Source organism: Neolamprologus multifasciatus, chromosome 2 (genome assembly GCF_963576455.1).
Source record: "Neolamprologus multifasciatus chromosome 2, fNeoMul1.2, whole genome shotgun sequence".
Lineage (NCBI taxonomy): Eukaryota > Metazoa > Chordata > Actinopteri > Cichliformes > Cichlidae > Neolamprologus > Neolamprologus multifasciatus.
The window spans coordinates 26,783,432-26,804,130 of NC_140440.1; the positions used below are offsets into that span (position 1 = coordinate 26,783,432).

At 39.7% G+C, this 20,699-nt stretch overlaps 1 protein-coding gene and 1 long non-coding RNA gene across 2 annotated transcripts in view; both read left to right on the plus strand.

Moving 5' to 3' along the window:
• Positions 1-20,699, plus strand: part of LOC146524511 (uncharacterized) — a 476,239-nt gene that overhangs the window by 444,044 nt on the left and 11,496 nt on the right. The window lies entirely within an intron of this gene.
• adra2db (adrenergic, alpha-2D-, receptor b) lies at positions 375-8,653 on the plus strand. The gene has a single exon (XM_085179992.1). It carries the CDS (start codon positions 829-831, stop codon positions 2,098-2,100), a length of 1,272 nt encoding a protein of 423 aa, XP_085036118.1. The 5' UTR covers positions 375-828; the 3' UTR covers positions 2,101-8,653.

Below are 20,699 nucleotides of genomic sequence, written 5' to 3' on the forward strand. Positions count from 1 at the left end.
TGAATTTAGCATATATTTTTTTTAGTTTTGAAGTTTTTGATAGATTTCTAAAATATTTGTGTGTCCTTGTTTTTACATTGATCAAGCAGTGTACTTATATAAAATCCGATTGATAAACAGCCATGAGAATAAGGCATCACTGTGGTAGGAAACCTCATTTTAAAGGATGAAGGAAAAACTCGCATGTGTCTATTTTTTCCTACTGGCGTTTTGGTTTGAACATGTAAAGCAGAGACATTAAACATAAAGAAAGAAAAAAATATTAAGGACAACAAGCAAACTTACATGTAGAGAAACACTTTACAGTTTTAAAGATCTCTCTCTCTCTCTCTCTCTCTCTCTCTCTCTCTCTCTTTCTCTCTCTCTCTCTCAGTTTAGAAATGGGCTGGTTCTCTCGGTGATGTCACCTCGCTCCTGTGTGGACATTTATTCCACTCAGTGTGCATCTCCCGTTCGTCTCCATAGAGAAGCGGTTCACCCTAACGCAACTAGCATTACGCATGACATGGATGCCGCAGGAGCGAGTTTATTCTCTGAGTCTTTGCGGATTGTGAACTCTGCTCCTCTCGCAGTTTTCTCACACAGTCGACATCTGATGTGCGTGTCGGATCTCCCCAAAGGACGTGTGTTAAACAGTTTGCTGTTTCAGGAGATCACGTCTGCAGCCCCCGTGTCTTATGTGGGCTGCACTCGATAGTGACCCGGAGCTTTACGCGCAGCCGATCCCCATGCTTTAGCAACACAGCTCAGCGCACTCAGGCGTAGATGTTTCGAAAAAGAACAGGGTGAAATAACAAAGATGATACAAACGGACATTTTGCAGACAGAATGGATTTGACCCAGCTAAGCCTCTTGTTGGAAAATGTTTCCAACGTTGAAAACACCACCGACGCACCGTTCGCTCTGCCACACACAGAGGCAGCCACCGCACTCATCATCCTCGTGGTTACAGTGATCATTTCGGTCACAATTGTTGGTAATGTGTTGGTGATTGTAGCGGTTCTTACTAGCAGGGCTCTCCGTGCCCCTCAGAACCTTTTCCTGGTCTCTCTTGCATCGGCGGACATCCTGGTGGCCACACTAGTGATCCCCTTCTCCCTCGTCAACGAGGTAATGGGCTACTGGTACTTTGGAAGTACTTGGTGCGCCTTCTATCTCGCTCTGGATGTGTTGTTCTGCACCTCATCCATCGTTCACCTGTGCGCCATCAGCCTGGACCGATACTGGTCAGTAACAAAGGCGGTTAGCTACAACCTGAAACGGACACCTAAGCGCATCAAGTCCATGATTGCTGTAGTGTGGATAATATCTGCTATCATCTCCTTCCCTCCTCTCCTCATGACCAAACAGGATGAACGGGAGTGTCTGCTAAATGATGAAACCTGGTACATCCTCTCATCCTGCCTGGTCTCCTTTTTCGCTCCCGGTCTCATTATGATTCTGGTATATTGTAAAATTTATAAAGTTGCCAAGCAGCGCTCCTCCACCGTGTTCGTGGCTAAGAATGGCCTGGAGAGGCAGCCCTCTCAGTCAGAGACCTGTTTTGTCAGGAAGGACCGGTTCGAAATGGAGAGCCCTAGCAGTCAAAGCTCCGGCAGCCATCCGCAAAAGCAAGGGGAGCTGGACGACATCGACCTGGAGGAGAGCTGCTGTGCATCGGATACGAAACCCCGACACCATCGCTTTACCAAGCGAAGGAAAGTAGAGGGATCGGACAGTTGTCCACCCCAGAACTGCCGACTTTCCTGGGCTTCAGCCCGGGCGTTACAACTTTACCCGGAGCAGAAGAACCCAGCTGGGCGACAACAGCTGGCCGCAGCCAACAAGACCAAAGTGGCCCAGATGCGGGAGAAGCGCTTCACCTTCGTCTTGGCGGTAGTGATGGGGGTGTTTGTGCTCTGCTGGTTCCCCTTCTTCTTTACTTACAGCCTGCATGCTATCTGCAGAGAGAGCTGCTACATCCCCGCCGCACTTTTCAACCTTTTCTTTTGGATTGGCTACTGCAACAGTTCTGTGAACCCCATAATCTACACAATTTTCAACAGGGATTTCAGAAAAGCTTTTAAGAAAATCATATGCAGGACATCAAAACGCACATGAAAGGTTGAAAAATAATTTTCTGGCTCTCAGAAACATTGGGAAGAAATCATAATATTATAACTTATTGATCTTGGCTGACTATTCTGCTACTCCATCATTTAAATGTAATGTTTAGCATATTAAAAATGTCCAGTGTTGTGTACACATTAAATTGTCTATAATTGAAATAAATCATTATATATACTTGACCATTCCTGCAGCAAGCTCAGATATTTCAGGGTAAGGTGAAGTCATGGTCACTTCTGTTGCTGGACTCTGAGTGTTGGCAGCTGGTCACTGTGGATGCCGAGATAAATAGAAGATTAATCTCCAGCATGGAGATTTTGACTTTTTTTGTGATATTGAAGAGAAAAAAAAGTGCTGAATTCTGCATGGATGAAATGTTTGGCCTTATTTCAGGTAATTTGTGTAGCTTTCTGTGCTTGCTGCAGTTAAAGGTACAGCAAGGTTATCAGCTGTCTCTTATCAGTGAACCCCTAAACTTATGTAAGAGTCTAATCTCACACCTCCGCCATGCTATCACACCACCTCAGGACCAGAACAATGGCCGAGCTGAGGCCTGCATTCGCAGAATTGATTGCACACGTCTCTGTATTTCATTTCCCTGCAACTGCTTAACATTTTGTCATTAAATATTTTAAGATGCTGTTAAACATGCAGTGCCAACTTACTATACATATCGTTTTTTAGTCTTAGACAAAAGCCTCCTGGTGGATCAAGTAGCTTTGACGTATTCTTGAATAAACAGAAGAAGAACACTCAAAATAACAAAAGTAAAAACATTCCTGATAAGATCTCAGGACTGGTTTAATCCACTGTGAGCTCTCTTCGGTTAAAAAAACAGTTTAATATCTATAAGTCAGGCTTCACACTGTGATGCTAAGCTTTATAAAGCTGTTAGATTACCACTTTCTTAATATAGTGAAAAATCTGCAGAAGAAATCATTCATAAGGGACAATTCTTCAGTATGTGATTAAAAAATGATTAAGGCATTGGTACAACTCGCATACATAGGATGGGAGTGTTATTAGAAGACTGTATTAGAACTTCCCAGCACTGTTTTCCATACAACATATGACTGTGGTCGGTTGTTGATGCATGTGGGATACAACGTGTATGTCATACGGTGAATATATCATGAACGACCGCGCTGAGTATAAATACACTATTTATATCCTCTTAGGAATGTCTTCAAAGCGCTCCTACTGCTCACTGGCCCCTCGCCAAAGATAATGACCCTGTCTGAGGGATGTCATGCTGAAAAAGAGAAAAAAAAAATGAAAGCAGTTTTTGTGAAGTATTCTCACATTCACAAGGGTATTGTTAAAATACTGTCAGGAGAAACAAGGGTGAAGATGGCTGCATATTTTCTATTCTCTTAATGTGAACTACCATTTTATTTATGAAGGGAATCAGAAAGTCCGAGAGGAGTGTTGTTAGCGCGAGGAAACTTTATCTCGGAGGGATTCACAAACTCTCGAAAGAAATTAAACGTCTGGGTCAAGTCGCACTTGTAAGAGTCGGTGTAATTAACTTTGTGTCTTCATCACATTTAGCAGGATGGGATTGATGCTTATTTATCTGTGACTTAATGGGATGTTGCTGTACACATGTTACATGTAACCTTATTTCTCCAGAGAACAAAATTACAAGTGCATTTTTTTATTACCTCAAAATGAAACACTCATATTTAAATTATTTGCTGATAGTAAACTGATTCGCGGCTGACAAGACACCCAACTCCCTTGTTAAATCACACTTCCGAATTCAATTGTCTTTTGTAATCAGCTGCTCCACTGCAGCAGGATTGGGGCACAATACTTTTAATTAGCTGTAGTGTTTTCTGACGCTTTCATGTGCACATCCTCCAGGCAAGTCTCTTCAAACGTCAGCACAGCTTTGTTAAATCTTTTGAAAGCGAGCGCTTGCAATATTACATTACAGTGCTGTTATTTTCCTTTGGTGACCCGGGAGGAAAGTATGACAAAGCAAAACATGGAGAATTCTCACAGTCCTTCATCAGTCGTCGCATAAACGCTCTGATAGCTCAACTTTTATTCAAAACCAAGCCTGTGGTGGCTTTTTGTGTTTTGCAGATTCGAAGCTCTACAGTCTGCATAACAATCCACAAACTCTTTGCCTTATCCCAGAATGTAAACAAAGTTGGCGACTGGCTCAGGAAGGGAAGCAGAGCTGCAGTGACCCTTGACCTCCTAAACTCTCTTCTAAAGACTTAATGAGAGCAACAGAACAACTGGACAGAGCCAAAACATTTCCTGATGTGGACTGTTGACAAAAAAAAGCCCCACTCGAGCCTCTTAATAGGGGAAGAAGAGTGAAGATTTGGAGTTTAAAAAAAAACTTTTTTTAGAGCCAGAAAATATTGCAAGGTTATTTGCTGTCCTAATAGTCAGCAAAGAGACAGTTATGAATATTTCAAGATAGGTGAGCCGCAGAGAAAAGTGAGCGTCAGGAAAAGGGAGAGAGTGGAGAAGGGAGCAGTTGCTTCTTGTTGTCTGCTACATTACCTTGTTTATCACACAATGGAGCATCTGCAGGTAATTGCTTTTTTCAATTGTCTCTAACAAGATAAGGATTGGAGGCAAGTGAGGCCAAATTTCGACTCAATCTCACGAAGCTGTGTATCCAGAGAAGGAGACCTCAGTATGTCATTAGTGTAAATCAGCTGTTGTCATGTCTGAGCGAGGGTGGAACTGGGCTCATGTCTCCAGGGTGTTCTAATATATCGCCCTGCTAAACGCAACCACTATGTGACTTGAGTCGACAATATAAACCACACCGGTGCAGTACTAATTTAAAGATGATAGTGGTCTGTGTTCTGTGATCTGTGTTTGAGAGCAGATTTTACTAACTGAATCCCAGTGACGTTCATATTGCATTTTAAGATATTTACTATGAAAACAATGTTTTACTGTTTTGTTTTTTCCGTAGAGATTTGAAAATTAAAATATTATTGTGCATTTCCCTTCACTGTGGTGAAAATGGGCACTGTTTAGATAGAGCCAGTCCAGCAAACACTTTCCCTGCTGCTGTGGAAACTCTGTAGCACGGCGAGTTTGCTGCTAAATCTGCATAAATTATCCTCAAATGACACAATCTACTCCAATTTGAATAACAATACAGTGGCTGGGAGTTTAAGAAAGTGGACTGGATCACTGGTTTTAAAATTGTCTTATGATTCATCGTCTGCTTTCTATCCTTTGATGCTCAACAAATAAAGAATGCGTATAAACAAAGAGAAGTATGTAAGCCATGTAATTAGTCATACCTGATACAATGTCGCTCATTTGGACTGAACATCATTCTCAGTGGCTGTAATGCCTTAAAACAAAACTATGTTTTCCCCCTTGTATGTTCTCATACAGAAAAAAAAACATGTCTGAGGGGTGACTAATGACTTGGACTGTGCTGGAAATGTTTTAGTCCCCAAAGACCCAACTAGGACACGTAATCTGAGTTATCTCTGCTCTGGTACCTGCCTTATTATTTGTTATCCAGGATTAGGTACAAAGATGCGTAATCATTCTAGGAGACAACTTAAGTTTACCTCCATTTAACTCCAAACTATCTCTGATTTAAATGTTTGGTACTGATGAGGTAATAATGATGTAATAATGATGCAATAAGGTGGAAAAAAGGTAATAATATTTGTTGCCCATTTATATAAATTTCAGTGAAATATCTTTCAGGTATGATGATAGTTGACACATTACTTGGTTATTTGATATTACTTTTGTAGCGTGGTAATAACTTGTTATTACCATATTATTACCCCTACAGAGCTGTAATAGAAGGTGATACTTAAGTAACGGACTCTTCATCACTACATCCAGAACATCCAGGGACATTTGCACCTCTCTGAGTTTATATTCATGAATTCATCCAGAACTACAGGTCTAAAGTATTGCACCATCCAGATAGAAAGTAGACAACAAGGCTTTCTGAATGCTGTGTTGCTGCTAACTGGCTTTACACATGAGTGAGTGAGAGATACTGCATCCATCCGTGCACAGTGTCTCATAAATTGCACACAATTCATGAGAGAGTAAATCTTTTTATCCTCAGACAATATTTAAACTCAAACAAAACATTTGTGCAGCTGCTTCATTTGGGGAAATCTCTGCTACATTTCTCTCACAATCTGGACTGTTGTTAACACGCTCGAGTGCTTTCCCTCACTCCTGTGATGAGACAGATTACTCGGGCTGATTATGCATTCTGCTGGACGATGGTGCATCTCTGCCAACTGATTATTATTTATTTCTATCATCACCGGTAAACGCATAAGACAAACACACTCTCAGCTCTCTGCCAGGCGCTCGTCTGTTTCACACATACAGGGAGAGTAGGTAAAGCATTAAGAGGATGTTTGTGACCTGCGATAGCCTACATAGTCTTTAAAGCCTGTGATAGCCCAGATAGGATATTTCACCTTTAAAACAGGAAATGAACTGGACCTGCTGTTTAGCAAAGGTATGTCACTGTCACACAACAGGTGCACTGCACTCTGAATATCGTTAGTTCACTTTTAAACAACACCTAACTCACTGCTAATTAAAATAACTGTAGTCTGAAACACAGCAACCTCCCTGCCTTTTGACCCTTTTATATTTCACCAACCATCCAGATTCATAAAAGCACACATGAAACCATTTTTCCTTTCAAGGCTTGTTTTATCAAAGTATCTAGCACTAGTAGGGGTCGCTTCCTGCAGTGTTTTTCTAAGTTGAAACAATTTTTGTGGCGGCACCTGCAGCAATAACACTCTGCTAACTAATATTTGTATCAAAAGGAGGATGAATATTAGAAATAATGAAAATGGGAGTTACTATAAAGAGCTTCATGTGCATAGAAATAAAGTCTGTGTTATTTTCTCAGGCAGGAGGGATCGGCTCTGCTGTTTTTCACCACCGACAGCAACAACAACACTTCGGCGCATACTCTCTTCTTCCCCAGTCTAAATGGATATGAAGGATGGGTGTAAATGCTGATGATTAAGAGTTCACATGCATATTTTTCTTCAGACTAGTTATTAGTAAGATGGCTACTTAAAAGTTTAAGTAACTTGATGATAAAAGAACAGTAACAGCCAAGGAAACCAGTTCAGCTGAAGGCCCATCACCATTTTTTTTATTTTACTGAAGATATTAAATAAGTGGCCAATAAAAGTAATTTTTAAGAACTTCTTCAACAGTATTGATTGTATTTAGTTCTTGAATGACTTACTTCTTCAGAAGTGGTAATACATCAGCCCAAGTAACTCGCCGAGGCTGCTTTTGCTCAGCGTATATATGTGTACAGTGATCATGAAAGATTTCTTTTGGTGTCGAGCATATCAAACATACCCTTCAAAAAAGCACACGCATGCGACAAGCTTGTGCTTGCAATACTCCAGTGCAGGCTCTCAGCTCTCCTAATCCCAGAAGAGATAGGATGTTTTTTTCACTTTCTTAAGCTACAGTAAAAAGAGGATAACACGCTTTTACTCCTGTCCCTAAAACGATCAAATTCACATAGCCATGTCCATAATATTTGATATTTTAGGGGTTTAAAGAGAGAAAGTAGAAAAGGAATTTAGCAAAACTTGTTGTTTTATCTTCTAGAAAAAAATGAAAATCCATTAAAGCATTAAAGCAGCATTTATCAGCATTTTAATTATAATGTAAAAAGATCTTAAAAAGAAAATGACTATCGTGTGACTGTATAGTTTCCCCATGCCTGAAGGAGGATTATTGTTTTGGTTTTTGATGATATTCTTTCATCCGCCTTGTATGGTACAGCTCCAACACCAAACATCAGATACATTTAAACTACTCGCAGATTGATGAAACCAGATTAGCATTTAGCAGCTAAAGACATGAATATTTCCCCAAAGAAATGACATCAAAACACAGCTGGGAGCTGGGTAAAAATTGGACTTTGATTCATCAAATGGGCGGCAACAACAACTCCAAATAGTTGATAATGTTGCATCATGGCTGCTGGGTAGTTTGAGAAGTGTTGCCAGCACATTTATCAGAACAGCTTTATGTAATAACAACACATGAGAGCTTTTCTTCGTCACCTCTTTGCTCTGCCCTCAAGAAACCAAATAATGAAGGTTTTACTATTCAGATTGTTACAACCTCAATTCTAAACAAAACTGGGAAGTTGTTTAAAACATAAGTAAAAACTGAATGTAATCATTTGGAAACATCATAAACCCGCATTTTATTCATAGCAGAACATAGAAAATATGTAAAACATTGAAACTGAGAAAAAATATAAATTTATGAATAAAATTCTATCATTTTGAATTTGAAGAGACATATCTCAAAAGACGGCAGTGTTTACCACTCAACGCTTCATTTACCAGTTGCTGGAATGTCCATTCTTGTCTGATATAGGATTCTAGCTAACAGCTAACAGTCCTGGGTCGCCTTCTTGTATTTTTCATTTCACAAAGTTTCAGGTGTTTTCAGTTGAAGAAATGTCTGGAATGGAGGGAAGCCAGTTCACCATCCAGACTTTTCTACTCTGCAGCAGTGTTTTATATGTGGTTTAGCTTTGCAGTGCTAAAATATACAAGGCCTCCTTTAAAAAGATGACATCCAGATAGGAGAATATCTTGGATGTCTTGGTTTAAACCCTGTATATAGAATTCAGCACTCTTGATATGCTTCCAGATGTGCGAGCTGCCAATTTCAGAGGCACTAATGCACCTCGTACCATCAGAAATGCAGACTTTTGAACTCTGTACTAATAATAAGCAAATAAACTAAAAGGCTAATTTCGACCGCATAACAGTTTTCCACTTTCCCCCAGTCCATTTTAAATAAGCTTTGGCTTATAATTATGTTAACTAATTGCGTGTTCTTTGCATCTTAGAGCTTTAACCTGCATTTGTAGATTTCATAGCAAATTGTGCTCACTGAAACTGATTTCAATGATTTGTTCCTGAGCACATGCGGCGATTGCTATGAACAAATCATGCAGTGCTGCCTGAGTGCCAGAAGTTCACAGGCATCTAATACTTGTTTTCAGCCTTGTCATTTGCACATTTTGAGAGAATTTGAGTTATATTTTAGGTCCAGGTTTATTCCTGGTAAAATAATAATTTTATGGCAAAGTGAAATACCCTTTTATTTAGAAAAGTACTTTTGATGTCTGAGGCAAAAACATTTTTGTCAGATATTCCCCACATACTTTTCTCCATACAAATATCCCCCTGACTGAGAGATTGTGGATTATGAATAGTATGATGAAAATCCTGCTGTTCAGAGAGGAAGTGAAGGAAGTTGTGGGAAGGGTGGAAGAGGGGTGTTTTACCCTTGACCTCAGTCCCTGTGGCCAAGAACTGAACGCAGTACTAAAGAGGCCACACGCTCATTCCACAAGACAATCACCCATAAAAATTTGTTATGCATCTGTTTCATAAACTTATTCTAATCCAAGATTGTGGAATAGTTACTCAAGCATTCACCCGTCACTCCCCGGGGGGTAAGAAGTCACTTGGGTCATTTAAATACAACCTGCAACCTCTCCAACACCAACCAAGCACAGGATTTACAGTCATTTTCTTTTCCATTCTTTTATCTCATTCCTTGACAACGTTGGTCAGCGTTCCCACGCTGCAGCTAGAATATAAAAACTCAAAATATATAGACAATTTAGTAAAATTCAGAAATTCTAAGAAAAGCAGGAAGTAATAACTCAAAGCAAGAAGCTGATTGAAGACGATGGCTGAAGAGAGCACAGCTGCAAAACATAGCAGCTGCTCATACGTAGTGGAGATTGTCACAATTCCACTGTGGCATCAAAATAAGGGCAGGGGAAAAATGCAGGAGTAATGAAACGTTACTCTGAGGAAATAGACCAATGTCCCGCTGTGAAAACAAGGCAAAACAGTCCAAACAAGGGGACTGTTTATTTCCATGACATTGACTCTTCTCCACCACATTGATTCGCCTCCATCTCCCTTTGCTTATTACTATGTTCATCTATCTGCCTTGCAAAATAAAGTTCATATTCAAGGACCTTTTTACTGTATTGGAAGAAAGATAAATGGAACTTATTGTAAGCATCAAGAGTTTGGACATGTGAGAACACAGGAAAAAACTGTTAGTTCTTTTTGCACTTTACGCTGCACTCGCAAATATATCATCTTGTGCATTACCATTTCTTAAAAGAAAAATCACACAACAGCACCGAAATTCAAAAGCAAAGCTCTTATTACTCATAACTATTTTGTCAAGAAGTGCACACCATACTGAATAGGAAGCCTTTCATGGAATTTTAACTCTGACCCAGACTTCACTTTTATCGGGGTGTAGATGATGAGATTTATCACCTCGCACTTGGCAAGCTCTCTGAGAGGAAATTCATCTTTAAAAATAACCACCACCCCAGCTCAAGAGGTAAACTTCTAGCCTATAGATATCTGGTATTTGAGAGCTATGCATGGAATTCCCAGATGAACAGCAGGTCGTTAATGGACTTTGGAAAATGTGATTGTGTATTACTAGGGGTAATTTTTCCGGTGTTACCTGCAACTGAGTGTTGAATGCAGGAGAAGATGTGCATACGTTTATGTTTATCTCTCTTTGGAGTTTGGTTTGGCAGGGCATCAGTCTTTCCTGATTCACTGGAAATGCAGCCTGAATGCAAACAACAACAAAGTATCATAGCTCATGTGTATTTAATATATGCTGAGCTCAGTATTACAGTTTGCTGCTTGGATTTCCTTTTTTTAATAGAAAAGTTGCTTGTTGGATATATAATAAAACACATTTTTTTTCAGTGACACCACAAACCTCAATGTTACAGCAATTGCAGCTATAGCCAGTCTATTACAATAGTAGTGAAACCTTCTTTTTCTCTGAGCATGAATGAAACTATCCACACCTACAGGGCCAGTGGCCTTTTATTAAATTTATCTGACAACAATAACACCTGGTAAATTTGGAGGCCATGTGTTGACACTGAACTCAATATCATAAATGTTCTCCAATTTTGGATTCATTCCAGCAAAGTGGGTCAGACAAAAGCTGAACTTCAGCAGCACTGGTCTCCAAAGTAGGACTCAGCGTGTGGTTTCAGTAACCTCACTTCACCTGGCACCTGCCATTATGGCACCGGTTCTGACATAAACGGTAGTAACCAGACCAAAAAGCAGCGCACATTTCGGTGCTTCATTTCGGTGCTTTTTTCCCCCTGAGATGTCATACACTTTGGATTCTAGCCAATCATTTTACCTTTCCAAGGATAGTAGGTGGGCCCAGGTACGTACGTTCCTTTAGAGTAGAGCCACAGATTAAAAATGCCCAAGGCGAAGCGATTTGCAACAGTTAAAAACTAACAACCTGATTACCCCACATACATATTTTAAGAGGTTTTTTTTTACTTAGAAGTACCACTGCAGGACTTGGTTGTGCATTAGCAACAAAAAGTTTAATTTGAGCCTGAGAGGGTTAAGGTGATACTGTGCAAAGGAGGTAACACCTTGAATCTGATGAAACACCTGGCGACGCATAGCGTTTTTTTAAAAGCGGAGAAATGCACCGTATTTGATAGCTTGCTGCAAGACCGAGCAAATCTGCGGGTGTGGTGCCTGTTATTGGACCCGGAGTTAGCAACATCCCCCAAGAACCCGAGGAGGAGAGTCCTGGCCCCTAGCCCTGCCAGTGTAGCAGAAATGATGACGGATGATGATGGCAGCAGCAGCGGTTCTTCTCTGCGTGAGTAGCTTAATGTTGTTCATGTGTAATTTACGTTGAGTAGGCTAACCACGTTATTACATTAATGCATGTACGGTGAACTAGCAAACCGTCATAGTTACATGCGGTTGTCTTCTTGTTTGATGGCAGATACTCCCTTCACCCTGGCAAAAAAGGCTAAAATGACCAAAGAAAAAGTGGAAAACAGTTAAACATGAGAGGTTTTTAGACAAAGTTTGTGTTTTTTCCATTGATTAAGCACTGCTTCCAGCCAAGAGTGATGCCATATATGCCCTGTAGCTGCAGAAAAGGCTAACATTGTTATCTTTTTACAAAAAAAACAGCTAAACATGAGAGGTTTGTGGACAAAGTGTGTGTTCTCCATTCCAAGCACCGGTTCCAGCACCGTTTAAGCACCGGCACATTTCAAAAGTACCGGTTTGGCACCAATATTGGATAAAACCTAAACGATACCCATCCCTATGTAAGGGTCCATGTTGTCAAAAGATTCCTCTATTGGGCTGTTGTGACAATGGAGACCATCCGAATTCTTCAAACATTTGAATCTGGCAGCAGAAATGCAGATCGATCAGACCAGGCAATATTTTGATTACATGCCTAAATTGAGCTGACCCCATTTGATTTGCAGAAATCATAATTATTATTGGATATTTCTATATCTGCCTTTTTACTGGTTACATAGTATCCACATTGCTTTCTCCACTGCTTGAACCTGTCCTGAACTTGGAGTTTTTTAAAGTCACGTCTTATCTGCCCATTTTGCTGTCCTACAGTCTAGTATTTAAGTAACTAAATTCTTTTTTAACCACGAAATGTCTGAGAAGTCAACTTTAGAGTCCCGACCTAATCCGCTAAAAATTGAGTGTTCTGCCGGGGTCATCGTTTTGTTAAACTCTAAAGATTTTATTTCTCTGCTCAATATTTCTTCTGCGGCAGTGTCAGCACACAGATGTTCAGTGTAACACCGCAGGTCTACAATGTAGAGAATTATTAATCTTTGAGGCCCCTGTATCTTTTTGCTTTTGTTTGTATTCTGTCTAAAAACAGTTCCATCATTCACACACAGCAGACAAAAGCCCTCGGCATTTTAAATTTAAGCTGGTAATGGGCCGAAAAATGCTATTCTAGATTATGTCAGGGGTATCAGTGATGTGCCACGGGACAATTAGGCTCATAGGGTGTCAATGAGTATTGATTCAAGAGTATGCAGAAGTCTGTTAACCTCTCATAAGCACAAAGCCCCACATCAGTGTCACACAGACAGACCCACATGCACATTAGCCCACTGCCACTGTGAAACACTGTCATTTAAAATAGGGAGAAACTAAGAGGAAGATGTGGCTCATCTGTATGCATGTTTATACTGGCACATCTATGGTTCTGCATGTTATATATGTATGTTCATCTGTTACATGTGTGCTCACATAACCCAGGAAGCCAGTGCAACTCCCAAGTGACTCTGATTGTTCCTTGGATAGTTTTTAGTCCTCCTTTTTGATTCATTTGATAAGATGGAAAGTTAGATAGGATGAACTTTAAGCAGTCCCATGACTCGCACATGTTTCGGATTAATGAATCACATGTGTGTGTTCTTGTATCCATATTTGTACATGTGTGGATGCATGTTGTTACAAGGACGAGCCCTCCAGCCTACGTTATTACCATGTGGATTAGTGTTTGTTTTACCTCCCAAGGGAGCGCACGCAGTTGTTTTCAGTTAATTAAAACAAACTACCTGCAGTCGTAGCCTCAGGACTTGGATAAAATCAAATATCAACACAGCGTGGTGTCCAGTTACTGCAATTTATGTACATTTTTCAGCATGTGGTCTCAGGAGATGTGTCGTGATTTTATTAAAAGGTTGGCTTTTAAAGCAGCTTTTAAAATGTCAGCAATACTTCAAAACTTTACATTTCATGACAGAAAGAGATTCAAAGTACACACCGTGTTGTTCATCCAATTACATACAGCACAAATCATCTGCGTGAGGTTTTCCAGCACAGGTAAGACACAGGTGACAAATAACTTGTTTTATTTAGTGTAAATGCTATGTTGGCTGCTAAATGAGTGGGCAGTATTTCTGCTGCTTCTGGGAACGAAGCTCCTGGAAGGGGGAACAGGTGCAGGGAGGGGACAGCCTGTGCGCCTCAATTAACAAGCAGATGGTGGAATAGCGTTTATCCTGGGCCAGAGAGCGGATTGTGAAAAAGAGAAGAGAAATAGTGAGAGAAATGGGGTTGGCGACACACTCAGACACCTAGACAGGTAAACAAGCTGGAGTAACCTAGGAGGAGAGACACGTAGGAAGGATCAAATGACAAATGAACCGATACCAGCCAGATGATGAGTGAGAGGATGTAAGAGGAAAGAGGAATACGTTTATGTCTATGTAACGTATCTGGGCAGTCATATGATGTTTACAAATGATGCCTCCTGTAATGTATGCAACTTTTGAACACGGAAACTTTTGCATATGTTGACTCTGAACTTTTCTGATTCATCTGGAGTCACCAACATGTCAAACTTTTAATTTATTCTCTAATTTGGTTTATGACCCCATACCCAGAAAGCTCATTAGTTCCATTAGCCCCACAAGCACTTTGTCTCTTTTGGCAAATACCACCATGCTGACATGTCCCGCTGCACATCATGGTGAAAGTGATGTGCAGGGAAATGCAAGTGGAGTCCTACTCTAAGGTACAATAACAGAAAGTGTGAAAATAGTTGTGGTACCTCATCAGTGGGCCTGTCGCAGCAGTGCTTTGCACAAGTCGTATTTCTTCCCTGCATCTGACTTATGATTTGTAAACTTTCAAATGGCTTAATCGGTTGTTTTCCTAAAGCTTCACCATTGTGCTTGTTTTATCAAAATCTCCCCAGTTGAGTCTCGGATATGATGCCGATTTTAAGAATATGATGAATATGGCCTTTGGATAATTTTTTCTCAGCCCGTGTATCCATTTTGATTTGTAAAGGAAGCTGATTTTGATGTTTGTCAAACATCAGTTTTGGATTCTCACCTTTAATTATTGTGTTCCCACTGGGCCAAAAACTTTCTCTCCTTCTGTTTGTGCTTCTTGGTTTATTATCAAGAATTATTCACAGTGAATGTCAGAAATTTCAGTTCATACTAAAATGACGGCTCATCTGTCAGAATGACATTCCTAACACCCAGATCTCACTACTGTTTTGGTTAAAAATCAAAGATGTCTGATAATTTTCTCAAAGTTTTCTCAAAGCATAACAAAAAAAAGTACACGTTCTGCACTTGTAAGGATATTCCTGTGCGTTTACACTCAACATGACCACTCAAAGCACACCGAACTCGTCAGCTCCTCTGAGTGGATTTTCTTTTACATGTCATCCTGTTCATTACAGCTTGAGGTGAGGATTTGTGTCACAGTGGCTTATTACAATGATGTGTCCCTGTGCTATGGCTATGAATTATGCAATACTCAAATAGCTTAGAGTACAATATATGACTGTGACAGCACTGTAGAAATATGTGGCATTTTATTTCCAGTACCAATTCAGTTCAAAATCCTCCAACAGCGATGCTGTTTACAGCTTGAGGACCTCATCAGGACTGGAGTGTCGTTTTGATGATGAAATTTATTGGAAAAAAAAAAAAAAACATGGTGGGAAAAGTTTAAGTGGTGTGTAAGCACCCCACTTACACACACACACACACTTACCTCCATTTAAATTTACAGTTTAAGACCAATGTCTCTGTTGTGGTATTCACGGGCAGCTTATACAGAGACAGAAGGCAACGGGTTGAAGAAGTGCTAAAATAATTCAGAACTATCATGCACAAGGGTTCAGTCCTGCCATCCCACCTCCTCAAAATGTCGCTGCTTCTCCAGAGTAAAAATAAATAAAGAGACACACAAACTGTTGGCCCTGGAGGAAAAAAATAAGAATAGATGTGAAATCTCTGTCAGCAAGCCAAGGTAGGCCTGCTTTTATTGCAGCTGAACATGAAAAGCATTCAGATTGACTGGTTAGCACAATGTTAATCAGCTGGGGGATGGAGCCTTATCAATGGGCTCACCTGCTGTAGCGTTTAGTTGGACGGAAATTATGAATTCTCTTCAGCTCAAATAAATGCTGTGATTGTATAAACCACTTAACCAACTTTTGAGAGCCAAAGCATCTGAAAGCAAATGCACAGATCGAGTGCTGAACGAAGGTTACTCGGGAAAAACATTTCTTTTAAAAGAGACAAAATTAGCATCTGTAAATAAACAATGGAGAAACTTACACTCTAGTCTACTCTGGTGTAGAAGGAGACTTTCAAAGATAAAACCCCACCCCCCTCACACCGTTTGCCTAATTGTAACATCCATCTTGCTTCAGAGCAACCACCGCTCCTGATAACCTAACCAGCACCACCCTGCAAGCCAAATTGGCAATTAGCTGATAAACATTTAACGAATAAAAAGTCACATAATTCCCTCGGGAATTGGTTGACAGAGGACCAGAGCTAAAAGTAGTCCACATATTGATCAAAAGGTCAAGCTTATTACATCGAGTGAATGCTAGCGTTTCTTCCTAATTGCTAGCTATGAAAATAAACAAGTGTATGGGCCTCAGCAGCAGGAATAGACACACAAATACCAACTCACAGTGTGGCCATGATCCATGTCAAAGAATGCAAATCCATTCACTTTTTTTAGTATTTAGTTTTATATTTTAAATTGAATTTAAATAAAAAATTATTTTTTTTTAAAATGAAGAATTAAAAGAACATAATCTTATTTGACTTCTAAAAAAAGAGACCTCTTTTTCTTGAGTATAAAATTTGCCCAAACTTCTGTATTTCCCTTTAATTTCCACCTCTCTATCCTCTCGTACCACCTCATTCAAAAACACACAACCGTCGTCGCACTGAAACATCTGCGTTCAATTAGCAGGAAGCTTTCAGTGGCAGCGCGCGTTATCAGAACTCCAAAGTTCAAGAGCAGCTAAACGTCTGCAGCGCATCTGTCTTCAAGCATGTTTTTACTGTGAGAGAGTACTTTAATCTAAAACACACAACCTGCTCTGTCTCTGTGCTGCATAATGAAGTCTGGTTTTCATAAAGTGTACGTGCAGTCTAGTCACAGTTAAGGGGAGTGTTAAATGGAGTAAAACATATCATGACATGAACTTTTTCAGTGCGGACATCGTTCTGCTCTATGGATATCAAGTCTTGCCTTTGGTCTCTTGTGCGCTGAGTTACAGGATCCTAAACTGGCTCTCGGACAGGAATTCTCACCAGGTCTAAGCTGTCTCCAAATATTCCTGTGAATTAATTATTCTGTTCAATACTATATAAGGAAGTAAGTGTTCCAAATTTCGAGCCAATAGATGATGTTGGCTAGACCGGCTGTTTTTTTCTCATTCTTCCCAACTAAACATATACTTACTCCCTGATGTAAGCTTTAGCTCTCTTACCTTACTATAGTAAGGTTGTAATTGTTGTTTTCATACTGAGACCCCTGTTACTAGAACAACACTGTTTGTCTCCCAACACAACAAACAGTGACTGTAACATATCACTATCACAAAAAAGTGTAATTTTGACTGATGTAACTAAGCTATCAGGGACAATAATTAAAGCAAAAATGAGCTCAGCTGGAGAAATGTAAACACACCAGAAACACCTGGACACACAGGCAGCAATCCATTAAGTGTTTTCTAACATAACTCCACACCCTAATGCAATTTAAGTGGGTTGGCATATTTAATAGATGTAAATACTAGTGAAATTCAACTATTTCTTCCAAATTACTTAAATGTTTAGACTTTATTAACTTACTGCTAAACATACTGTCTTATTGTTAGTTTTTTTAAGCTTTTAATGTTATCACTTTCATTGTGTTCAATTACATTTTGAACACAATGAAAGGTCCTTTTTTGTTATGATTGGTACCTACTCCTCCTCCATTGCCCCTGTTACCTCTGGTGTCCCCCAGGGGTCTGTACTGGGTCCTATGCTGTTCTCTTTATACTTGTTACCCTTGGGCCGAATCCTTGAAAAATACAATATTTCTTTTCATTTTTATGCAGATGACATTCAAATCTATTTTGAACTGGCTGAGGATGTCACATCATCGTTGCAACACCTCTTCGATTGTATGAATTAAGTTAAAAACTGGCTGCTGAGCAATTCCCTCATTCTGAATGACAACAAGATGGAAACTGTAATCTTTAATAGTCCCATTCATCAGGCTGAACTAACTAGTATATTTGGGCCCTTTGCTGACTCTCTTTCTGATACTGCGAGGAACCTGGGTGTTGTCTTGGACCGTTCCTTTAAACTGGAGAAACATGTTTCCTCTGTAGTTAAATCCAGTTTCTATCAATTACGTCTTATCTCCAAGACCTACATACCACGTAAAGACCTTGAAAAACTTATTCATGCCTTTGTTACTTCCAGATTACGTTACTGTAATTCCCTTCATATTGGTCTACATTCTGCCCTTATTCACAAATGGCAGCTCATTCAAAATGCTGCTGCGTGTGTCTTAACTGGGACTGATAGGTTTGAGTCTATTACTCCAGTTCTTTCCGACCTGCACTGGCTCCCCATTAAAAATCGCATTGATATCACAATCTTATTTTTTACTTTTAAAATCATAAATAATACCGCACCCAGCTTTCTTAATGATCTCCTCAGCTTTTATACCCCTAGGAGAGCGCTTAGTTCAGCAGGCCAAATGTTCCTGGTGCGACCGAGATCTCAGCTTAAGACCAGAGGTGACCGCGTATTTGCCTCTGTTGCACCCTACCTCTGGAAAAATCTTACTCAAGCTATTTGTGTGTCTGATTCAATTCAATCGTTTAAATCTCGATAAAAAAACCCTATTTCTTTAGCCTAGCCTTTCCGACTTCCTAGAGCCTGCATGTGTGATGGTACTGTATTTTATCATTTTGCTCTGATTATAACTTATTATGATTTAACCTTCAGCCTTTGGCTTGTGCCTACTGTGTGCCTATTGTGTGCTTACTGTGCCTGGTGTATATTGGATAGTTATGTCTCCCTCCTGTCAGTATATTTGTATTTGTATCTGTAATTGCACTTAATTGATTCTGTGAAGCACTTTGGCACCCTCCTCAGGTGGTAAATAGCTAAAACAGTCTCACAGCAGTAAGAGGAAAAGACACAAAATTGCATGTTTTCAGTCAGAAAAAGTCCAATCTTTTCTGGTTACATACAGATACCTACCACACAGTTTGGATGTACATGGAATTATATTTATTCATTTTTATTTGTCATGACAAATTTTCAGTGTTTCCAGGAGTCATCAAGGTCCAGTTGTACAGACAAACAAACAAACAAAATATATTATTTATCACACTCAGTCTGTCATAACATTTCATCTGAACAAAGAATTATTAGCCATTATATTCAGCATTACTAAGAAAAGGCCATTAAGATCATAGATGTAGTTTATAAGAAGCTCTTCAGCTCATCAAATCTGAAAAATGAACCAAGTACATTAAAAACGGTATTTCAGTGAATTCATAAACATGTCGGTCTCTCTGCATCGACAGTAGAGCCTGTAAATCAGCTTTGCTCTGCTTGTTGGCCGTCGCAGTGGAAATGAACAGAGCCACAAAGCAGCAGGTTCAGCAGACTGGAGCAGAGAGGAGCTTACATCAGGGCACAGACCTTCTCTTACTGAGAGCGCTCCCACATGGACATGATAATACGACTGCAGCTACTGTCTGGTGTCTGTGTGCGCAGTTCATACAGTTCAGAGGGGCACGGGTGGATATGTGTACAGTGTGTGTCATGGGAAAAATATAAATTATTGCCCCTTGGTTTCCTCTGAGGTTAAAGGGAGCTGTTTTGCTCAGGGCCATCAAGAGTGAGTCATAGCTCACTACAATATTTTAAACAAGCACACACAACCCAACAAACACACAACCTCTTAAGAGGTAGGTCATTCATGCATGATCCTTCGTTGTACCCCATCCCAGCTTTTTTGAGACATGTTACTGGCACAAAATTCAAAAATTTTCATAAAATAATGACATTTCTTTTTCAAAATTTGATGTTTTTTTTAGATAATCTATGATGAACAAAATAAAAAACCTGAGATTAGGATTTGTTTCTTTATTTACATGTTAAAAATTCCATTTTATTTGGTATTGCAGTTATATTTGAAATTCATGTTATGCACTATAACTATTATAGAGATTCACATTGTCGTAATCTTTAAGACTGGAGACCTGGTTGTGAAAGCTCGGTCCCTAACCCACAAAGCTGAAAAGGTCAAAATGATCTAATTAATCTTGTGGGGCGACCGTGGCTCAGGGGGTTGGGCCTTGAAAAGCGCTATATAAATCCAATCCATTATTATTAATTACACTAAAGTGGAGGCCGCAGTGCACGTCACACAAATGCAGGTGTGCTGAAACACTTCTTCTTCTGGGAAAACCGATTTATGAACATGAAAAGGGAAACAAGCAGGATATCATTGCGTGTTTGTGTCGGTGTGTATACCTGTGTCATATTCAGAGACAGTTTGGGAGTCAGGTGCTAAGCGTGTGCTGCTGTTTTTGCTTAAGGGATATACTGTAATCTCCTTTAGACAGTGAGAGTGAAAGGAGATAATTTAATTTTCCAGTCAGCTGCATACCTACAAAATTGTTGTACAGTAATGTTTCCTATGAAAATGAATGATTTAAAAAAAAAAAAATGCAGTGTTGAACCGAAGAAGTTTTATTTAACCTTAAAATGAACTTATTATTAATTTGTATATATGAGTTTTAATGTGTAAATTTGCTACATCCAGCAGTTTTTTGTAATTTATTTCTTAAAAATGTGTTTATTTAGGGCTTTTTTAGCTTTCCTTGTTTTAGAACAT